The sequence below is a fragment of the Chrysemys picta genome, chromosome 2, assembly GCF_011386835.1.
Source record: "Chrysemys picta bellii isolate R12L10 chromosome 2, ASM1138683v2, whole genome shotgun sequence".
Classification (NCBI taxonomy): Eukaryota; Metazoa; Chordata; order Testudines; family Emydidae; genus Chrysemys; species Chrysemys picta.
Window position 1 is genome coordinate 936,820 of NC_088792.1, and position 22,135 is coordinate 958,954.

Below are 22,135 nucleotides of genomic sequence, written 5' to 3' on the forward strand. Positions count from 1 at the left end.
CTGCACCGCCGACTGGACTTTAAATGGTCTCGTCAGCAGTGCTGACCGGAGCCGCCAGGGTCCCTTAAGACTGGGCATTCGGGTCAAAAACCGGACGCCTGGCAAGCCTAGAGCAGGACTGTCTCAAGGCCACATCAAAGGTTTGCTCTAGTACATTTGGCGCACAAAGATGACACCGTCATCCTCTCCAGGGGAAGGAACCGGACACCGAGTTTGCTTCGTGAAAGGGGCGTGCAGCAGGTGGCAAGAATTTAGGCTGAAACAAGCGTTGTTAGACAAGAGGGTCATGTGTTCGTTAAGTTCAGGCTCTAAGAAGCGAGTTATAATTTTGTTTTATATGTAACCGTTTGTTTCCAATGTTCTTACTCAGTATCCCCCGAATCTTGTTTTCACTGTCAATATATCTCAGTGCTGCGTGTTCCGCTGGCTGGAGCCGACTCCTCCCCTCTGGTGTGGTCAGCAGCAGGCCTGGGAATTTGGAGAGATCAGTGCACCACAGAGCAACCCCGAGGGCTCGGAGGTTGGTTGTGCCCATTGCTGCCTGTACAGAGGACGAGGCCTGTGGGGGCCTGGAGGGCAGGGCTGGCCCTCCTAGAGGCTGGTGGGTCCAGGGAGCCAAGCCACAGCAGGCCCAGACCTGACCCCTTCAAGCCAAGGGCAGGCGGTGGAGCGGTGCCTCTCAAGGCTGGGTACCCGGGGAGCACCACACTGACCTCCAGGGCACTGGCTGCCCCATCGTCTGCAACGAGGGAGGGGCAGGTGCCCGGCCTGGGGTAGTGCTGCCCACACTATGAGCCCCAGGGAGCTGGGACTCAACATATCACCACCCTCAGGGCTGGGGACGGGGCTCCCCTAGTCTCAGCCCCGGGAGGGCACAGAGCCTCCATGGGGACAGGGCTCCCGTAGCTTCAGCTTGGCCGAGCAGGGAAACGCGTCTCCCTCCTGCTCCTACAGAGGCTGGCGTCCCATCTTCACTCTCGCCCGCCTCCGGCCTGGGTCCCTTGGCACCGACCTGCTCCTCTCCTGCCCCCCGCCCGGCGCAGGCAGCCTCATGGCCCAGCGGGGTTAGCTCCTAGGGGAGGGGCTCCCGTGCGCTGCAGGGAGACAGGAGCTGGCTCAGTCTCTCTGGGGCAGAAGGGGGTTGCTACTGCAGGTTGAACCCCCGTCTGACACGCTCAGGCCCTGCTTGCACCAGGCAGTCCCGGGGGGGTGGGGGGGTGGGCTCAGGGTCGGGGAACGTGGTTTGTAGGGGGGCCTTTCCGTAGGGCTCCCCACACTGGCAGGTGCCAGAGCCGGCTGGGAGAGCAGGGCCCCGACGCCTCTCCCCAGGCACAGGAGGAGAACTCAGTCAAGAGGATCCTGCTTTATTCAACGCACCCCCAAACCGGACCCCCCGGCCTGCGGCAGGATGCTGCGCGCCCAGGGGGCTGTGGGAGGAGCCTGTCCAGGCCCTGCAGCCCCACGGCCCCCACCCCCCACCGGGCTTGGACGCTGAGCCCTGCAGAGCCGGGGCTGCGATGGGGAGGGGCCGCCGGGGCTAACTGGGGAGCTCCTCGTCCGACAGCTGCTCGGGGGACAACGCCTGCAGGTGGCTGGCCCGGATGCTGACGATGCTGGGGCAGGCAGCCAGGAGGCTGGCCACACCGGCCGCCGTCACCCCGGAGCCGTCCAGGTTCACCTGAGCGATGGGCACTTGGCGGAGGTAACGCAGCCCTAGAGCAGAGAGAGGCGAGGGGTTAGCCCGGGCAGCGGGACCCAGCCAGCTGGCACAGGGGGCACCCAGCTCCTTCCCATTCCCCACCCCCCAGAACGGGCCTGGGGCCGGTCCCCCACCCCTTCCCCATGCTGCCCCGGGGCAAGTGGGAGCCCTCCCCCCCCTGGCGTCCGGCCTGGCGGGGGCTCACCTCGGTCGGTGACACGCGTGCGGCTCAGGTTCACCTTGTGGAGCTGTTGGCAGTGGCTGATACCCAGCCTCACCACGCTGTCTCCCACGGGCGTGCTCGCCAGGCCCAGCACCTGGGACAGCAGGCTGGCGTCAGAACACGCTGTGCCCCGCGGCCTGCACCCGCCCAGCCCCGCCCCCCAGGCCGAGGGGGCAGCGAGTAACCAGCAGCCCTTGTGCCACTGCTGCCCCATAGCCTGCTGGGAGCAGCCGTCCATCCATGCCCCACAGCTCCTCCTCAGCGCTGCCCGCCTGTGCTCTGGAGTGAGCAGCAGCTCCATCTCCTGGGCACACAGGCAGGAGCCCCAGGCAGGCCACAGGCCCCCCGCAGCCCCGCCCCACCTCCGCTGCCATGGGCCACAACCTGGCCTGCTTGGGGGTGGGGTGCCCCAGCCGTTCCCATGGGGGACAGTGTCTGGGCCAAGCACCTTGGGGACGTTGCCAGGGCACCAGCTCTGCCCACATGGCAGGAACCCCCAGGCCCAGCTGGGGCAGAGACTTTTCACGGGGAAAGGGGAGGGGATGCCCGGGGAGAACCCAGGTACCAGCCTTCCCCGCTAGCCCTGGGCCGCCCTGCTGTGCCCGCCCTGCCCGGTACCTGCAGGAGGGGCAGCTGGGTGATGCAGCGGGCCACGCCTGCGCTGGAGACGGCGGTGCGGTCCAGGCACAGCTCCTCGAGGTGCTGCAGGCCCTGCAGGTGCTGCAGCCCGGAGTCGGTCACCGGAGTGTTGCAGAGGGACAGCCGCCGCAGCCTGGGGCAGGGACAGGGGCATCAGCAGGGCCGGCGGCTCCCTCCCCCATGGGGACCTAGTGCCCAGCCCCTCCCCCCAGCGTCACTGCCCGGGTGCAGATTGCGGAGGCTCAGGATGTGCACGCGGGTCCATCCCGGGCCTGCCTGGGAGCCCACCCTGAGCCCTGACCCCACCAGCCCCTGCTCTGCTGGGCTCCTCACCCCAACCTGCAGCCGGGCTCGCCACGCCTCAGAGAACCTGCCCCAGCCAGCCAGAGGGGCCTTATTCCAAGTCCCAGTGCCCAGGTCTGAGCGCCCGGCAGACCCCAGCGCACGCCTGCTGCCAACCAGGGACCCGGGGGGAAGGGCGCCCGCAGGGGCTGGGCTGGGCAGTGGCTGGACGCCTCCCTCTTCTCCCAGGCACCTGTGCAGCTGGGGCAGATGGCGCAGCCCCTCGTCAGTGATGTGGGTGAAATCGGTCAGGTCCAGCTCCAGCAGCCCCTCCAGGCGGCACAGGAAGTGCAGGCCGGAGTCGGTGACTGTGTGCCGGCTCGGCAGGCTCAGCTGGGCCAGTGGCAGGCCTGAAACAGCCAGCAGGGCAATGAGTGGCCCTCACCCCAGCCCCCCCGCGCCGGCAGCACAGCTCTGGGGCTCCCGCCGGTCCCACCCACCGCTCTGGGATCTGGGGCGGCCGAGCTGGGCCAGCCCAGCCTCTCACCCAGAGCCCGGCTCCGGCCGGGGGACACCACCCACAGAGCACGCGAAGGGCCCTTGGGGCGGTGGACACGCCTTGGGTGGCCGCAGCACCATGAGGGCAGGACCCTGCCCCGGCCATGCATGGGCAGCTAGTCACTGCTTCTCCATGGGGCCCGGGGCCCAGCCCCGGCTTCTCGGGGCTCCTGCCGAACTCGGCCAGGGACCCCCACCCCAGAGCACTCCTACCTGACACCAGCTGCAGCGCCCGGTCGCCATCCACGGACTGCACGCCAGACAGGGTGAGCGTGGAGAGGGCAGGGTGGGAGGCCAGGGCCGCCAGGGAGGCTTGGCTCACGCGGGTGTCATCCAGGTGGAGCGTGTGCAGGTGGCTCAGCTGCTGCAGGGCGGAGAAATCCGAGATCTGCCAAAGACCCACTGCCTGTCAGAACCACGCCCAGGGCAACCCCGCCCCCGCCCTGCCTAGAGGGGAACGGCCTCCTACCCCATCCCTGCCCCCGGGGCCAGATGGGAGCCAGCGCCCCCTAGAGGGGAACGGCCTCCCCTGTGCAGCGACCGCCACCGGACACCTGGTAGCGGGTTTTGCACAGGGAAGTCTTTGCTTATCATTATCCCCATGCAGGTTCCGGGGCGGCTATATGTGCTACTCAGCTTCCTGGGCTGTGCAGTAAGGACCCCGGACTCCAGGGAGATGCCCCGGAGCCTGCATGGGGCATAGCAAAGGCTCCGGTTCTTCGGGAAGAGACATGAGCTTTTCCCGCAGGGTGGCTCGGGGTCTCGGGGGGGAGGTGCGGTGCGGCTGGGTGGCTCTGGCCAGCTCGAGGCTCCTCTGGGCTGGGGGGGGGGCTCGGAGCTCCAGATGCGGGGGGGAGGACACAGTGGGGCAGGACCGGGGGGCTAGCTTCCCCAAAAGGGTGCTCAGTCTGTCGCCCATGGGCCCCATGCCCCATTGCCCACCTCGAGCCAAGCAGTCTCTGACCTGGAGCCAGCACCCCCTAAAGGGGAAAGGCCCCGTGCCCCATTCCCTGCCCCCGTAAGCCAGCCAGTCTCCACCCTGGGGCTGGATCGGGGCCGGTGTCCCTTACAGGGGAACGGCCCCGAGCCCCATTCCCCGCCCCCCTGAGCCAGCCGGACCCCCGTCGTGGGGTGGGATTGGAGCTGGCACCCTAGAGGAGAAGGACCCGTGCCCCATTCCCCGCCCCCAGAGCCAGCTGGGGTGGGATCGGAGGCGGTGCCCCATTCCCCGCCCCCCAGAGCCAGCCGGACCCCTGTCGCGGAGTGGGATCGGAGGCGGTGCCCCATTCCCCGCCCCCCAGAGCCAGCCGGACCCCCGTCGCGGGGTGGGATCGGGGCCGGTGCCCCATTCCCCGCCCCCCGGAGCCAGCCGGACCCCCGTCGCGGGGTGGGATCGGGGCCGGTGCCCCATTCCCCGCCCCCCAGAGCCAGCCGGACCCCCGTCGCGGGGTGGGATCGGGGCCGGTGCCCCATTCCCCGCCCCCCGGAGCCAGCCGGACCCCCGTCGCGGGGTGGGATCGGAGGCGGTGCCCCATTCCCCGCCCCCCACTCATGGCCCATCACCTCGGTCTGCTTGAGGCCGAGTAGCACCAGGCCGGGCGCGCACTGGGGCAGCAGGCACAGCGTGCGCTCTGTGATCGCCGTCCTGTTCAGACTCAGGTGGCTGAGCGCGGAGGGAGCCGAGTGCAGGTAATCCGCCATGCCGCAATCGCTGATTTTGGTCTGGTCCAGAGTCAGGTGCGAGAGGTGCGGGAGCCCTGGGGGGAGCAGATGTTACCAGGGGCAGAGACGGGCACAGCCTGAGGACAAAGCCAGTGTGTGTGTGGGGGGGAGGGGGGGGGTGTCCAGCCGCAATGGGGGGAGCAGGTGGGAGGGGACATGGGGACGGAGGAGAGGTGGGAGGGGGCGGGGCCAGGAGGGACGAGCGATGGGAGGGGGCGGGGCCGCGAGCCGGGAAGGAGGAGCAGTGGGAGGGACGAGCGGTGGGAGGGGTGGGGCTGCGATGGACGAGCGGTGGCAGGGCGGGGCCACGAGCCGGGAAGGACAAGCGGTGGGAGGGGCGGGGCCAGGAGGGACGAGCGGTGGGAGGGGCGATGCAGGGGGTCGGCCCCCTGCAGCCATGGGGCAGGCTGCCCACGCGCTGTACCTTTAATGAAGTGCAGGCAGGCGTCGGTGAGCTTGACACAGGCCGAGAGGTTGAGGTGCTGAAGTCTCTGCAGGTGCCTCACCACGGACAGCCCCTGGTCTGCAGGGAGGGTGAGGGACACATCAGGGCCGGGGCTGCAGACCTCACACCACCAGCACGCTGGGTCCATCCCGCCCAAAGGGGCTTGTGGGAATCAGGAGGGGGATCCTGACCCGTGTACACAGGGATCCCTTTCCCCACGGCCGGAGCACCTTGACCCCGCCGAGAGCACAGAGCTCTGCCCCTCTGCGTAACAATATCCCAACAGTCCAGGCAGCCCAGGGCCATCGGCTGCAACAGGGGCTTCAGCGGGCGTGAACAGTACAGGACAGTTATCGAGTGATCCGTCCTGGTCGCCCACTCCCAGCCTCCGGCAGCCAGAGGTTTAGGGACACCCAGGGCATGGGGTTGTGTTCCTGCCCATCCTGGCTAACAGCCATTGATGGACCTGTCCTCCATGAATTTATCTAGTTCTTTTCTGAACCCTGTTATAGTCTTGGCCTTCACAACATCCCCTGGCAAGGAGTTCCACAGGTTGACTGTGTGTTGTGTGAATACTTCCTTTTGTTTGTTTTAAACCTGCTGCCTATTAATTTCATTTGGTGACCCCTAGTTCTTGTTTTATGAGAAGGAGTAAACAACACTTCCTTATTTACTTTCTCCACCAGTCATGATTTTATAGACCTCTATCATATCCCCCTTAGTCGCCTCTTTTCCAAGCTGAAAAGTCCCAGTTTTATTAATCTCTCCTCATACGGAAGCCATTCCATACCCCTAATCATTTTTGTTGCCCTTTTCTGAACCTTTTCCAATTCCAATAGATCTTTTTTGAGATGGGGCGACCACATCTGCATGCAGTATTCAAGATGTGGGTGTACCATGGATTTATATAGAGGCAATATGATATTTACTATCTTCTTATCTATCCCTTTCCTAATGATTCCCAACATTCTGTTCACTTTTTTGACTGCCGCTGCACATTGAGTGGATGTTTTCAGAGAACTATCCACAATGACTCCAAGATCTCTTTCTTGAGTGGTAACAGACAATTTAGACCCCATCATTTTATATGTATAGTTAGAATTATGTTTTCCAATGTGCATTACTTTGCATTTATCAACATTGAATTTCATCTGCCATTTTGTTGCCCAGTCACCCTTGTAGCTCTTCGCAGTCTGCCTGGGACTTAACTATCTTGAGTAGTTTTGTATCCTCTGAAAATTTTGCCACCTCACTGTTTACCCCTTTTCCCAGATCATTTATGAATATGTTGACTAGGACTGGGCCCAGTACAGACCCTGGGGGACACCACTATTTACCTCTCTCCACTGTGAACACTGAGGTGACATAGAACCTCTCTGTTAACCCCATTTATCCTTTAGCTGCCTGCACTGCCAGGCCTGTGCCAGATTGGAGGGGGGGCTCTTGTGTCATGCATACGCAAGGGAACCTGCCCCAAGGGAGCCAGGGCCTGGGGGGGGACACCACAGCCACCCCAGAGAGAGACAAAGTGTGGGGCGTGCGACAGCCTGGCCCACACTGCCCCACAGGGGGCTGCCCGCAGCACTCCATGGGTCCAGGGCAGAGCGCCATGGGCCTTCAGAGGCGGAAAGACCCCAGACCTAGTGTCTGTCTGTGGGCCTGCCATACATCCTCCTCTTCCCCATGAACAGGCCTGCCCCGTACCAGCGAGCCAGCCCCCCCCCCCACCCCCGCCCAATACTGGTGAGCCAGGCCTGCCCCGTACCAGCGAGCCAGCCCCCCCCGCCCAATACTGGTGAGCCAGGCCTGCCCCGTACCAGCGAGCCAGCCGCCCCCCCCCCCCAATACTGGTGAGCCAGGCCTGCCCCGTACCAGCGAGCCAGCCCCCCCCAGTACCGGTGAGCCAGGCCTGCCCCGTACCAGCGAGCCAGCCCCCCCCCTCCCCCAATACTGGTGAGCCAGGCCTGCCCCGTACCAGCAAGCCAGCCCCCCCCCTCCCCCAATACTGGTGAGCCAGGCCTGCCCCGTACCAGCGAGCCAGCCCCCCCCCAGTACCGGTGAGCCAGGCCTGCCCCATACCAGCGAGCCAGCCCCCCCCCCAGTACCGGTGAGCCAGGCCTGCCCTGTACCAGCGAGCCAGCCCCTCCCCCCGTACCAGCGAGCCAGCCCCCCCCCCAATACTGGTGAGCCAGGCCTGCCCCATACCAGCGAGCCAGCCCCCCCCCAGTACCGGTGAGCCAGGCCTGCCCCGTACCAGCGAGCCCCCCCCCCAATACTGGTGAGCCAGGCCTGCCCCGTACCAGCGAGCCCCCCCCCCAGTACCGGTGAGCCAGGCCTGCCCCGTACCAGCGAGCCCCCCCCAGTACCGGTGAGCCAGGCCTGCCCCGTACCAGCGAGCCCCCCCCCCAATACTGGTGAGCCAGGCCTGCCCCGTACCAGCGAGCCAGCCCCCCCCCCCAGTACCAGTGAGCCAGGCCTGCTCCGTACCAGCGAGCCAGCCCCCCCCCCCAATACTGGTGAGCCAGGCCTGCCCCATACCAGCGAGCCAGCCCCCCCCCAGTACCGGTGAGCCAGGCCTGCCCCATACCAGCGAGCCAGCCCCCCCCCCAATACTGGTGAGCCAGGCCTGCCCCGTACCAGCGAGCCAGCCCCCCCCAGTACCGGTGAGCCAGGCCTGCCCCGTACCAGCGAGCCCCCCCCCCAGTACCGGTGAGCCAGGCCTGCCCCATACCAGCGAGCCCCCCCCCCAGTACCGGTGAGCCAGGCCTGCCCCATACCAGCGAGCCCCCCCCCCAGTACCGGTGAGCCAGGCCTGCCCCGTACCAGCGAGCCCCCCCCCCAGTACTGGTGAGCCAGGCCTGCCCCATACCAGCGAGCCCCCCCCCCAGTACCGGTGAGCCAGGCCTGCCCCATACCAGCGAGCCAGCCCCCCCCCAGTACTGGTGAGCCAGGCCTGCCCCGTACCAGCGAGCCAGCCCCCCCCCAGTACCGGTGAGCCAGGCCTGCCCCGTACCAGCGAGCCAGCCCCCCCCCAGTACCGGCGAGCCAGCCCCCCCCAATACTGGTGAGCCAGGCCTGCCCCGTACCAGCGAGCCAGCCCCCCCCCGTACCGGTGAGCAGGGAGCAGGAGACCAGGCTGAGGTGCCGGAGGCTCTGGAAGGCCCGCAGCTGACGCAGCAGCTCGTTGGTGGCGTAGGGGTAACAGCTGAGGACCAGGGTCTGGATGTGGCAGCCGAAGAAGAGCTCCAGGGTCTTGGGGCGCAGCTGCCGGTGGAGGATCATGTAGGCCAGGAGGCGCTCAGCCAGTGGGGGTGTCAGGGAGGCCAGGCTGCTGCAGTACTGTTTTCGGGGTGCTGTGGAGGAGACACCAGGTAAGGGGCTGGGGGGCACTGGGCTGGGGGCAGGGCCATGGGGCTGTACCTGTCAGCAGGGCCACGGCCGCCCGCAGGGCCGTGTGGAAGAGCGGAGGCACGTGGGAGAGGCGGGGGGGGTTCCTGTGCCCTGGGGGTGGGGCCGGCTCCTCTTGGCCCCGCAAGGCATTGTGGAAGCGCTGCTCCGCTGCCTGGGCCACGGCGCCCGGCAGGTCCGAGGGGCCCACACCACGCCCATCGTCTGCAGCCCTGCAAGGAGGAGCTGGGTGAGGCCATGGCCACCGTCCTTGGGGAGAGGCGCCTTCAGCTGGCTCCTCCCCGGGGCCCCGGCCCAAACCCCAGGCAGCAAACTCCCTGCCCCACAGCTCACGCCTTGCAAACAGGCCAGTGCTGGAGTCCCTGGGATTCCCACGGCTGAGCAGAACTCTGCCATGACCCGCAGGCCTTCTGCACCCCGGGCTGCCGCCCACAGCCGCCGGCACATACCTGAGCCTGTTGCCCTCTGCCGGCCACTGGTGCTGCGGCTCCACCGGGCCCCGGCTCGGAGACGGCAGCAAAGGAGCAGGCCCTGAGCCTGCAGATCAGAGCAGATCACGTCAGCGGAGGGGGGAGCCGCGTTGGGAAAGGGGCCAGCCCCTTGGGCAGCCATCCCCCAACTATCTATCATGGAACTCCTGGCCCCTCAGCCCCCCTTAACCCAGTGGGCAGCGCAGGGAGCTGTGGGCGCCCAGGGCAAGCAGGCACCTTCGTGCCATCTCCCGATGCCCACGCAGGGCTGACTGCGATGCCAGTGCAGAGGCGGAGTCCGCTGGGTCCTGATGTGCGCGCAGGGGCCCTGGCACCACATGGTGCCCGCTGGCCAGATAGATGTGGTGGGACCAGGCCGCCCTCCTCATCACAGACTGGGCTGCCCGTTAACACGTCTCCTTGCCTAACGCTGTGGGCGATGGGGCTGTCACGGCCAGAGCAGACACACCCCTGGCACGAGGGATCCCCAACAGGGCAGCCCAGGACTCGGAAACGCCACGGGGCCTGCCCCACACCGACAGTCCCCTCCCTGGGACTGCACCCTGTCCACATGGCTCTGCGCCCTCCCCCCTCCCCCTGCATGCCCTCCGGCCCTGCTGACCTGGGGGGGACAGCTCCTCGGCCAGCGGGCTGCACACCGTGGGTGCTGCGGGCGCTTGCTCTGGATTTTCTAGCGTCAGCCGCTGTCCCTGGCCTGCGGGAGGGGCAAACGACAGCCAATCCAACAGGGCTCACGCTGCCCTCCCCCTGCGAGGGAAGGACAGAGCCCGCTTCTCATCTCCCCGCTCTCCCCCGGGGACAGGCCTGGCAAACGACAGCCAATCCAACAGGGCTCACCCTGCCCTCCCCCTGTGAGGGAAGGACAGAGCCCCCGTCTCATCTCCCCGCTCCCCCATGGGGACAAGGGGCAGGCCTGGCAAACGGCAGCCCCCCAAGGAGTCCCCAGAGCCAGGCCCCCCAGCCCCATACTAGCCAGTGGGCACGAAGCCTCCCCAAGGCCCCTTCCCCCACCGGCAGGCTGGCAGCTTACCCCAGCGATGGTGCGATGGGGAAGTCGACTCCCAAAGGACATGGACCCCGGGTTTCCCTGGCACCACCCTGCGCGCAGGGGAGCTCAGCGCCAGCCGCAGCTCCTCGGCCTCTGGGAACATCCCTTCGGCCATGGCCTGCTCCGGCACGAGGCTCAGGATCTCGCCCCTGCCCCAGGCATGCTCCTCCACGGGCAAGGCCTGAGGCCCGGGGGGCTGCAGGGGCTCGTCTCTGGCCTGGGGGGCTGCCAGGGTGCAGGTGCCCGACGGGAGCGGCTCGGTGGCCAGGACGCACAGGGTAGCGCTAGGGGTCAGGCCCAGAGCCTGCAGGCTGCAGGGCAGCTCGGCTGGGCCGAAGCGGCGCTTGGGGAAGCCCTGAAGGAGCGTGAAGGGCGGCAGGTCGGGGTGCAGAGTCGAGAGGCGCTGCGTGACATGCTGCAGAGGGCAGTCGGCTGGGAAACGCTCTCGCAGGCACTGGCCCGAGGGCAGGCGGATCTGGGGGCAGAGAGAGCACAGCGGTGAGGCACAGCATCCCAGGCACAGGGCACCGCCAGCCCGGCTCCGCGCCCAGACAAAACCCACGTGAGGCCAGGAGAGGAGACGGTACTGGCTGCTGCCCCATTCCCCCCTCAGAGCAAAGGAGGGGCAGCACGGGGCTCAACTCCTGTTCCTGCCAGGTCATCAGGTATAGGGTAAGATGCAGCTGCCTCTAGGGTGGAACATGAAAGCTGCGTGTACGGGGTCACTGACAGGACACAGGGATGCAGCGCCCACGCCCGCGGGTCAGGGCAGTCAATAGAACAAAGCCCCTGTTCACAGCCAGTTGCAGGCCGGGCTCCAGACGGCAAGTTAGACTTTGGCCAGGCTCCAAAATCAGCATCTCAGCTGCCAGGAGAGCGAACGAGCACAAGGGGCCAGGCCCTGCTTTGTGCCCCTGCAATACAGCGGCCACGGCCCTGGGCTCAGCTCTGACAAAAACAGGAGAGCGCCCCCTGCTGAGCAGCCCCCCCGGGCATCGGGGCCAGCGCTGACTGAGGGGAGAGCGCCCCCTGCTGAACAGCCCCCCCAGGGCATCGGGGCCAGCGCCGACTGAGGGGAGAGCGCCCCCCTCCTCCCCCCCCGGGGCATCGGGGCCAGCGCTGACTGAGGGGAGAGCGCCCCCCCCCCCGGGGCATCGGGGCCAGCGCTGACTGAGGGGAGAGGGCCCCCCCCGGGGCATCGGGGCCAGCGCTGACTGAGGGGAGAGCGCCCCCCCCCCCCCCGGGGCATCGGGGCCAGCGCTGACTGAGGGGAGAGCGCCCCCCCGGTGCATTGGGGCCAGCGCTGACTGAGGGGAGAGCGCCCCCCCGGTGCATTGGGGCCAGCGCTGACTGAGGGGAGAGCCCCCCCCGGGGCATCGGGGCCAGCGCTGACTGAGGGGAGAGCGTCCCCTGCTCAGACCCCACTCAGCTCCGGGTTTTCTCTTGGAGTCTCCCATGCCAACCCCACCCCACTCACCGGAGGTGGCAGGATCTAGCCCAGGGCAGGATGCTCTCAGGGGAAGCCGGAGGTTTTGCATATCCAGGGAGGGGCTCCCTTTGCCCTCTGGTTGGCAGCACCTCCTCAGCCTGGGCTCCCCTCGTCAGAGGAGGGGCTCAGCTCTCTGGGGCAGGGCCCCCCAGGGACTTAGATCCTCCGGCCAGACCAGCTCTGCAGCAGGAGTTCAGGACTCACCATCAGCAGGCACTGCCCGTCACTCGCCAGCTGCGCTCTGCCCTCCGGCCTGTGTCCCTGGGCAGCCGGGGGGTCTGTTATCTGGGCCCACTGGGTCTTTGCCTGGACGCTTCTCCGGTCGTCAGCGATTCTCTGCAGCACCAGCTCCCGCTCCTGGGGGAAGAGGCTGGGCATGACTGCTGGGAGCTTCCCCACCCGCTGGCACCTCGCCATGCTCCGTCCTGCCCTGCCTCAGCGGGGCACGGCCTGCGGCTGAGGGGCAGAGACGCTGCCAGAGACTCAGGGGCTTCTCCAAAGCTTGAGTCTGCAAAGCCAAGTGCGGTCACTCCCCCGGGGGGTGCGGCCGGCCACAGGAGCAGCTGGAGACGCTGCGGGCGGCAGCGCTGGGAGCAGACGGCACGTGCCAGGAGTGCCCAGGGCGGCTGCCCTCCGCCGCCCCTGCTCCTCTCAGTCCCAAATGCAGCCCCTCACTCCCGCCCCATGGCGCTCACCTTCTGCTTGTTCTGCTTCTCGGCTTTCGCCTCCTGAGCCAGGTGTTCCCGCTGCTGCTCTTCCAACTCCTTCCGGCTTGCCTTCATCCTGCAGCTGGGCCCAGCCTCGGCCCCTGGCCCCCGCGGGGAGCTGGGCCCTGGGGGCGCAGAGAGAGAGAGTGATGGAGCCGCCCCCTCAGTCGCCTGCCAGGGAGAGGAGCCAAGCGGGGTGGGGGGGCATGCACCTGGCAAGCGGAGCTCGGCGCTGGGAGCCTCTGACCCCAAAGGCACCACCTGGAGCTTGGGAAGGTTGAAAGCTGCAATTGCTCCTCCTGGCTCTTCCGGAGGCGCTGTCTGGAGCCGCTGCCCCCTCTCCTGAAGTAACCTGCAAAGCACAGAGAACGAGGGGGGAGCTGAGGACCCCCAGCATCATTCTCCAGCCCACTTGCCTGCACACCCTGCAGGTGGCTTTAGGGCCAGCAGTGATCAGTGCCTGCCCCCTTTAGAGGGGAAAGACTCCATGAGCTGGGGGGGGCTAGACCGGCTCTGCATCCCCACCCCCCGCTCCTGCTGGCAGTGCATTCGGCCAAGCAGAGGGTCTTGTGCTCCCTGGCCTGGGGGTCTCCAGGCAGTAGCTCAGGCGAGGTGAACGCCGGCGGCTGGGGGCCTGGATTTGCTGCGAATAAGGACGGCTCAGCCAGGCAGCGATGGGACCAGAACAAAACCTGCTGCTGTTTCGAGACCTTTCACCCAAATGGAGAGCCAAGCTCCCCGGGCCGCTGACGCTGCACTTCTGGGCACAATGCCCCGGCCAGCTCCAATCCCTCTGCCACGTGGGGGCTCAGGCGCAGGGCCCCACGCTGCAGAGCTTGCACATTCCCACGGGCCGTGAAGACAGCATGGGGTCACCACCGAGAGCGGGCGACATTCACAAGAGCTGCTCTGAGCACAACCAACAGAAACACCCTCTCCTTTGGAAACAGCGGAGCCCCAGTGCGGTTTATTACGCCTGTAAATGTCTGTTCCTTTTCTGAGCCCTGCGGAGCCCTTGGCATAATTATATCATGAGGCATGGAGTTCCACAGGCTAACGGGGCATCATGTATACAAGTATTTGCTCTCCCACGATTTCAGGTTTTCGGGATGTCCCCTCATCCTTGTGTTATGAGAGGGCAAACAGGAGCCCCACACCCACCCCTCTGACCCATTAGTTGTGTTGTATCCAGTCGGTCTGTCCTTGTCTACACTGAGCAATCCCAGCCTCTCATGCCGTCCTCGGGCAGGCCTGACAACCCACCTCTCACAAAACGCCTCTGAGATCTTTAACGAGCACAACGCAAATGGCCAGGACATCGGCTCTCCACATCACCTGAAAGATTACATCCCCCCGCCGAGCCCCCGGCCCGCTCCCCGCAGCCCAGCGCCACCCCCGCCACCCGCAGCCCGGCACCCCCGCCAAGCCCCCGGCCCGCTCCCCAGTGCCCCCTGCCAAGCCCCCGCCCCGCTCCCTGCAGCCCAGTGTCCCCGCCGAGCCCCCGCCCCGCTCCCCGCTCCCCAGTGCCCCCTGCTGAGCCCCTGCCCCGCTCCCCGCAGCCTGGCGCCCCTAGCACCGCCCCAGGGCAGTGACTGAGGGCAGAGCACCCATCCTGGGCCGCGCCAGGCAGTTGCAAGGTGGGGCTGGCTGTGGCCGACGGAGGCTCGCTCCACCGGGCAGCGCCCAGCTGGGCCGAGGGGCCAGGCTGCCCCCGGGGCCGGGCGCTCTGCCCTGCAGGCTGGTGGGGACGAGGCCACTCACCATTCGGTGGCCTCCTGCAGGCTGAGGGAGCCGGCCTGGACGGCCGCACGCGCCTGCCCCTCGGTGAAGCCCATCTCGGTGAGCGCCAGGAGCAGGTCGCCCAGAGTCTGGGGAGAAACAGCGCGGATGGGTCACGGCTCGCCCAGTGCCCGGGACAGGGGCAGCGGGGGGCACGGGGCAGTGCGGGGGGCACGGGGCGGTGCGGGGGGGCAGGGGTTGCCTGGGGGGAGGTGCTGGGGGGGCAGGGGTTGCTGGGGGAGCACGGGGGGGCATGGGGCGGTGCTGGGGGGGCAGCGGGGTGCCGGGGGGGCACGGGGCGGTGCTGGGGGGGCGGGGGTTGCCCGGGGGGGCACGGGGCGGTGCTGGGCGGGGAAATGGGGGGGCACGGGGCGGTGCGGGGGGGGCAGCGGGGTGCCCGGGGGGCAATGGGGGCGCGGGGACTGACCAAGTTGGGGGGGCAGGGTTTGGCTCCTTCCCGGTGCCCACCTGGGTCAGTGGGGGGAGGGGCCGGAGCCGGGGGGGTCAGGAGGGGAGGGGCGGGGCGGCGCCCGGGGGCAGAGGGGGCGGGCCGGGGGGGGGCAATGGGGGGAGGGGGTCCCGGGTCTCACCGCGGGCCGGTCCATGGCGGGTCCCGGGGGCGCAGCGCTGCGGGCGGGTCCATCCGCTCCCGGCAGCCCCGAGCCCGGAAGTGCCGCGGCGGTTCCGCCCCCCCACATGGCCCGGCCACGTGCCGGTCTCGGGCCCTAGCCCGGGGGGGCAGCGGGAGGGGGCGTTCCAGTGGTGCAGTGTGGGGGGGTGTTCCAGTGGGGGGGTGTTCCAGTGGCGCAGTGTGTGTGTGGGGGGGGTGTTCCAGTGGGGGGGCGTTCCAGTGGCGCAGTGTATGGGGGGGTTCCAGTGGTGCGGGGGGGGGGGGGGTTCCAGTGGCGCAGTGTGTGGGTGGTGTTCCAGTGGCGCAGTGGGGGGGAGGGAGGCGGGTTCCAGTGGCGCAGTGTATGGGGGGGGGGGCGTTCCAGTGTTGCAGTGTGTGGGGGTGTTCCAGTGGTGCAGTGTATGGGGGGTGTTCCAGTGGTGCAGTGTATGGGGGGGGGGTGTTCCAGTGGCGCAGTGTGTGGGGGGGTGTTCCAGTGGGGGGGCGTTCCAGTGGCGCAGTGTGTGTGTGGGGGGTGTTCCAGTGGGGGGGGGGGCGTTCCAGTGGCGCAGTGTGTGTGGGGGGTGTTCCAGTGGGGGGGGTTTCCAGTGGCGCAGTGTATGGGGGGGTGTTCCAGTGGTGCAGTGTAGGGGGGGTGTTCCAGTGGGGGGGGGGCGTTCCAGTGGCGCAGTGTGTGGGGGGGTGTTCCAGTGGGGGGGCGTTCCAGTGGTGCAGTGTAGGGGGGGTGTTCCAGTGGGGGGGGGCGTTCCAGTGGCGCAGTGTGGTCTCTCGTGGGAGGTTTTGGCAGCCCATGCTGGGGCAGTAACTAGTTGTGCTACAATGACTGGGGACAAGGTGTCACCCAGCAGGAGCTGTCTCCATCCCATCATGTCATGTCGTCTCTGCCGGCACCATTGTCGCAGTGTTGCAAGCCCAGGCCGCTTAATCCCTGGTCTGTGCAGAGCTTCCGAAGAGCGGAAGCACAGGGAACGTGACATGCTTGGGGGACAGATTGCTGTGGGACATAGCGAGCCCCAATTCACAGAGCAGCTGCAGGTTGTGGAGATCCGCTTGTGGGCCTGCTGACTCGTCTACACCACAAAATCAGGTCAACTTAATTTAGGTCGACCTCCAGCCACTGCAGTAATTCAGTCGGCTGTTGGTGTCCACACGACCCTCCTGCCCGGGCTGCGTGTCCTCACCAGGAGCACTTGCACCGACTGAAGTGGGGCATCGTGGGGCACTGACCGCCCAGTGTGGACCCACCCTGCCATTCTGGTCAGTTTCACATCTGCTTGGTCTGGCTCAGAGCAGCGGCACTCTGAGAGCTGCGGGCGCTCCTAGGGGAGCTGGGAGCCTGGGCTCCCAGTACCAGGCAGCCGGGCTCCCAGCTGGGAGCTCTGAGGGGAGCTGGGAGCCCAGATCTCAGGGCTGGGCAGCAGCAGCTGGAGCTGTGAAATTGACAAGAATCTCCTTTTCACTGCTGGTAGGCTCCTTGCTGTGAAAGGGAGCTGGGCACAGGGCTCCCAGCTCTCCTCTCTCAGGGAGGGGCAGGGGCCAGCTGTGAGCCTCAGACTGGGTTCCAGTTCACAGCAGGGAGCCTATCCGCAGTGAAACTGACATTCTTGTCAATTTCAGGGCTCCAGCTGTGAGCCTGTTGCCCAGGGATGACAGCCAACAGCGGATGTAAGTAACGCAGTGTCTACACAGACACTGCATCGCCCTAACTACACCGACATACGCGCTACGCCTCTTGTGGAGCCAGGTGGAGTTATGTTGGCGTAGTAGGCCACTTACTTGGGTGGAAGCAGCATTCTAGCCTGGACACTGACATAATTAGGTCGATGTAAGCTGCCTTACGTCGACTTAACTCTGTCGTGTAGACCAAGCCTGAGAAACGAACACTTGCAGTAACCCTGACACTGGCACCTGCTCCAGCTGCGATGCAGCTGCCCCGAACGCTGTCCTGGGGGAGAGACGACCAGCAAGGGGGCAGCTTGAGCTGGGGAGGTGGCTCGGAACACGCCCAAAGGGGGGAGTTCGCAAAAGCTGTCATGGGAGGAGAAGAACCTAGATACTGAGCTAGCGGCAGACCCAGAGCTGGGGGCGGAGGTGAGGTGATAAAAGAACAGGAGAATAAAAGCAGAGCACTGGGAAGTGAGAAGGCGGAAAGAAGGAAAATAGAAAAGATTTCGGGTCAGGAGAAGCAGAAAAAACTAGAGCTGGGTACGTGAGCAGAGACTCTTCGAGAAGAGAAGTAGAGGGAAATAAAATCTACAGATGTCCTGGAGTGAGAGAATCAAGGGAAAACACTGAAAGGAAAGATAACTGGTGAAAAAGGGACTTGATCCAACAGCTGGGTTAGATGAAAACCGATCCTGAAAACAGTAAATGAGAAGCCCACTCACATAGGGCCTAACGTATATGAACAGAGAGAAAGTCTGAACAGTTTTTGAAGGAATACAGTCCAAAGATCGCTAATGGATAAGTGAGGGCCCACTTGCTGAAGAAACCCAGCCAGGCACAAGGGTTATTTAAAGAGCTCTGAGATGAGCTGTGTGGTTCAGGGAGGCTTTGGAAGAGCACTTCATTCATGAGAGTAGTTAAGAATTCGATAGCATTCATCACATATAATTCTGATAGGTTTCCGCACCCCTTTTGGTTTGTCCCACCCCCCAGTCTCATAGTTGGACATGTATGCTTTGGCACAGGGATGGTCCAGGTGCCAGGCTCCGGCAGGCAGCGAGGCCTGAGACCCCCCCTGGCTGGAGTCACGGCGTCAGAGGCCGGGATGGTCTGGGTGCCAGGCTCCGGCAGGCAGCGAGACCTGAGACCCCACCTGGCTGGAGTCACGGCGTCAGAGGCCGGGATGGTCTGGGCCAAGCTCCGGCAGGCAGCGAGACCTGAAACCCCACCTGGCTGGAGTCACGGCGTCAGAGGCTGGGATGGTCTGGGCCAAGCTCCGGCAGCAGCAGGGCCAGGCTCTGTGGAGCATGAGGAGGCAGCGTCAGCAGAGCTCAGGGGCTGTTCTGGATAGTGGATGTGCCACATCCCCTCCCAACTCTGTCATTGCTTGGCTCTGAGCTGCCCCCCCCCCCCCCGCCTCCCTGTGAGCAAACTGCGGAAATGGGGGGGGGGAGGGGACAGATTCCATTACTGGTAAGGGAAGGCGTGATGGGAAAAGTTTGGGCACTACTGCCTTAGAGTGATAGACTTGATGAACTCAATTTAGCTTAACAAAGAGAAGGTTCGGGGTGACTTGATTACAGTGTAAAGTACCAATACAGGGAACAAATATTTAATACCAGGCTCTGCAATCTAGCAGAGAAAGGTGTAACACCATCCAATGGCTGGAATTTGAGGCTAGACAAATTCAGACTGGAAATAAGATGTAAATTGTTAACTGAGAGAGTAGCTACCCACAGGAACGATTCACCTGGGGCGGGGTGGGTTCTCCATCACTGGCACTTGTTAACTCCGGGCTGGATGTTTCTCTAACTGCTCTAGGAATGATGTGGGGCAGGGCTCTGGCCCGTGGTACACAGGGGGTCAGAGGAGATGATCACAAGAATCTCTAAGGCTCTCAGCTTTCATTTAAAAAAGGGGGATGTTTCTTGCCCGCCTGGCTGTGAAAAGAGCCTTGGAAATGTGACTCGTGCCAGCTGGAGTGCCTGAACCAGCAACTCCCAGAGAGGCCAGTGGCTCCATTCCCCTGGGGCCTGCTTTTAAGGGGTTAATATTAATTTGGCTAGTATCGGTGATAAGCTCGTCAATTCATCTGACAGAAGATAATACGGTTCTTGTCCCAGAATCAGGCTACGCAGTTTGCAAAGGACCCTTGGGGGTATGACAAGAACTCTCACACTGAGACAGATGTAGCCTTAAAGACTTTTATTGAGATAAATGGAATAACAATCAAACAGCAATCCAATGGTAAACGAATCAGTTACAAATGCAGTAATACTGCTCTACAGATACATGTGATATTGTGCACTAGAAAGCTTTGGTTAATATACTCACACCCTTCCTTGATAACCTGGTGGTGAGAGACCAAGGACCAGCCTCACCTCTGGCATGCCAAGAGAGCTCAGGTCCAGGTTCCTCAGTTCTCGAGTGGGAGAAGCAAGAGAGCTAAGAGTTATCGAGAGTCTGACCTGACTTAAAACTTACACTTCAGCCTAACAGACAAACAAAGGAGCCTGAAACTCAGAAGCTTTGGCGCTCAGCAAAACTGGAACTTAGAAGCTCAGAAGCTACCTTCCCTCTTACAGAGCTTGAACATCAGGCCCTCCTATGTCCAAACGTGGTTTCCTCACCCACAAACTGCTGGGGTGCACTTACTCCATAGGCGGCTCTGTTTGTACATACTGACGACGCATACACACATTCATGACTTTAGCTTGTTCTCACATCACTTATTTCTGTCCTAAGGGGTTATTTTGGCTCTTTCCTTGTGGGGTACCTGGTAAGTTTAAAAGGGTATGAACTTCGGAAGCCCCCTGTGCCAACCTGCTTCAGCACATCCTTTACCTATGTTAAAGGGCACACCATACACGGACCTTCTGCTTTAACTCATCACTATCGATCTGGGTGAAAGATCCCAGACACGTCTGCTAACCCTAACCCTCAGCTCAACCTACAGGATGTGGCCTGTAGGGCCCTTGCGTCACAGCCAAACTACTTTAATAACAACCACCTATAAATCTGTTATAATAAAACAAATAAAACCATAGGAAAAGATCTATACAGGCAAGCAAGCAGGCTACACCCCTCCCTGGGGAGCAGACTCAGAATCCAAAAATGGACTATCAGGTGGATAGAAAGCTGGCTAGATCGTCGGGCTCAACGGGTAGTGATCAATGGCTCCATGTCTAGTTGGCAGCCGGTATCAAGTGGAGTTCCCCAGGGGTCGGTTTTGTTCAATATCTTCATTAATGATCTGGAGGATGACATGGACTGCACTCTCAGCAAGTTCGCAGATGACACTAAACTGGGAGGAGTGGTAGATACGCTGGAGGGTCGGGATAGGATACAGAGGGACCTAGACAAATCAGAGGATTGGGCCAAAAGAAACCGGATGAGGTTCAACAAGGATAAGTGCAGAGCCCTGCCCTTTAGGATGGAAGAATCCCATGCACTGCTAGACTAGGGACCGAATGGCTAGGCATCAGTTCTGCAGAAAAGGACCTAGGGGTTACAGTGAACGAGAAGCTGGATATGAGTCAACTGTGTGCCCTTGTTGCCAAGAAGGCTAATGGCATTTTGGGCTGTATAATAGTGGCATTGCCAGCAGATCGAGGGACGTGATCATTCCCCTCTATTCGACATTGGTGAGGCCTCATCTGGAGTACTGTGTCCAGTTTTGGGCCCCACACTACAAGAAGGATGTGGAAAAATTGGAGAGTCCAGCGGAGGGCAACAAAAATGATTAGGGGTCTGGAGCACATGACTTATGAGGAGAGGCTGAGGGAACTGGGATTGTTCAGTCTGCAGAAGAGAAGAGGGGGGATTTGATAGCTGCTTTCAACTACCTGAAGGGGGGTTCCAAAGAGGATGGAGCTCGGCTGTTCTCAGTGGTGGCAGATGACAGAACAAGGAGCAATGGTCTCAAGTTGCAGTGGGGGAGGTCTAGGTTGGATATTAGGAAAAACTTTTTCACTAGGAGGGTGGTGAAGCACTGGAATGGGTTCCCTAGGGAGGTGGTGGAATCTCCATCCTTAGAGGTTTTTAAGGTCAGGCTTGACAAAGCCCTGGCTGGGATGATTTAGTTGGGGTTGGTCCTGCTTTGAGCAGGGGGTTGGACTAGATACCTCCTGAGGTCCCTTCCAACCCTGAGACTCTCTGATTCTACAGGGGAGAGTGTGTTAAGTAAGAGACTTTACTGTCACGGCTGTGCTGAGGGTGCTGTTCAAGCCGTGCTGAATCACACAGCCGTAGGACTGGAAGGGACCTCGAGAGGTTACCCAGTCCAGTCCCCTGCACTGAGGCAGCACTGCGCATTATCCAGGCCAGTCGTTCTCAAACAGGGGTCCACAACCCCCTGTTGGTCCACAAACCCTTTCAGGGGGTCCACGGGACCCCGTGGCTAAAACCCAGAGCCTGAGCCCCAGCACCTGCTGCAGGACTGAAGCCGGGAGCAGCAGGGCTGAATTCCGGAGCCCCGGCGCTCCCCACGGGCAGAAGCCCTGAGCCCCTGGGCAGAGTTGAGGGGACCTGGGGGTGTTCCCCCCCCCACAACTACAGTGCAAGAGCAGGACAGTCCTGGAGCAGCTCCACCCCCTTCTCTCCCCTCCCGCCCCCTGGCCAGGTCGGAAGCCAGAGCCCGACAGGGCGGGACAGCGGCCGCTGCTCTGGCTGGTGCCGCGGAGCCGGGACCCTGCTCCTCAGCTCCCTTTGCTCCCGCAGCCAGTAAGAGCCACCGGGGGGGTGGGGGGGGAGACCCAGCTCCGGGGCTGGCAGAGCCCTCGGGGAACAGGGACCGCAGGGGACAGGGGAGCCCTCCCGGCAGAGAGCCCCTAGCTACCACCGCCTGCAAAGATCTGCCCTCTCCCTGCACCCGAGCTACCCCCTCCCTGCACAGCCCCTAGCTACTCCCCCGCCTGCCCTGCCCCGAGCCACCCCCTCCTGGCAGAGAGCCCCTAGCCACCCCCTGCAAAGATCTGCTCCCTCCCTGCACCTGAGCTACCCCCTCCCTGCACAGCCCCTAGCCACCCCCCCGCCTGCCCTGAGCTACCCCCTCCCTGCACCCGAGCTACCCCCTGCCCACACACAGCCCCTAGCCACCCCCCCGCCTGCCCTGCCCCGAGCTACCCCCCGCCTGCCCCGCCCCGAGCCACCCCTCCCTGCACCTGAGCTACCCCCTCCCTGCACAGCCTCTAGCTACCCCCTCCCGGCAGAGAGCCCCTAGCCACCCCCTGCAAAGATCTGCCCCCTCCCTGCACCTGAGCTACCTCCTCCCTGCACAGCCCCTAGCCACCCCCCCGCCTGCCCTGAGCTACCCCCCCCGCCTGCCCTGAGCTACCCCCTCCTGGCAGA

General features: G+C 64.1%; 1 protein-coding gene across 7 annotated transcripts; it reads right to left on the bottom strand.

Moving 5' to 3' along the window:
* Nucleotides 1–1,348: 1,348 nt before the first annotated feature.
* Nucleotides 1,349–15,241, bottom strand: LOC101931465 (uncharacterized). Of its 7 annotated transcripts, XM_065586508.1 has the most exons (17): nt 15,081–15,107; nt 14,473–14,579; nt 12,924–13,063; nt 12,700–12,836; nt 12,209–12,361; nt 10,498–10,990; nt 10,069–10,161; nt 9,426–9,513; nt 8,989–9,188; nt 8,655–8,921; nt 5,548–5,646; nt 4,965–5,158; nt 3,615–3,789; nt 3,097–3,253; nt 2,541–2,694; nt 1,905–2,016; nt 1,349–1,713 (listed from the first exon to the last, which is right to left on the bottom strand). In XM_065586508.1, the coding sequence occupies exons 1-17, from the start codon at nt 15,093–15,095 to the stop codon at nt 1,538–1,540; spliced, it is 2,760 nt and encodes a 919-aa protein (XP_065442580.1). In that variant the 5' UTR covers nt 15,096–15,107; the 3' UTR covers nt 1,349–1,537. The 7 variants fall into 7 exon arrangements, 6 of the variants coding, with proteins under 6 accessions (XP_065442580.1, XP_065442581.1, XP_065442579.1 ...); XM_065586509.1 differs by lacking the exon at nt 12,924–13,063 and having other exon boundaries at nt 15,081–15,241; XM_065586507.1 differs by having other exon boundaries at nt 8,679–8,921; nt 12,700–13,063.
* Nucleotides 15,242–22,135: the final 6,894 nt, after the last annotated feature.

What these genes read in the sequence shown, in the direction of transcription:
- LOC101931465 (XM_065586506.1), bottom strand. An exon ending in ACGGGCAGTGCCTGCTGATG is followed by an intron (nt 10,991 to 12,208) that starts GTGAGTCCTGAA and finishes CTCTGCCCCCAG; the next exon opens with ATCCGCCTGCCCTCGGGCCA. An exon ending in GGCCGTGGCCCTGCTGACAG is followed by an intron (nt 8,922 to 8,988) that starts GTACAGCCCCAT and finishes TCTCCTCCACAG; the next exon opens with CACCCCGAAAACAGTACTGC.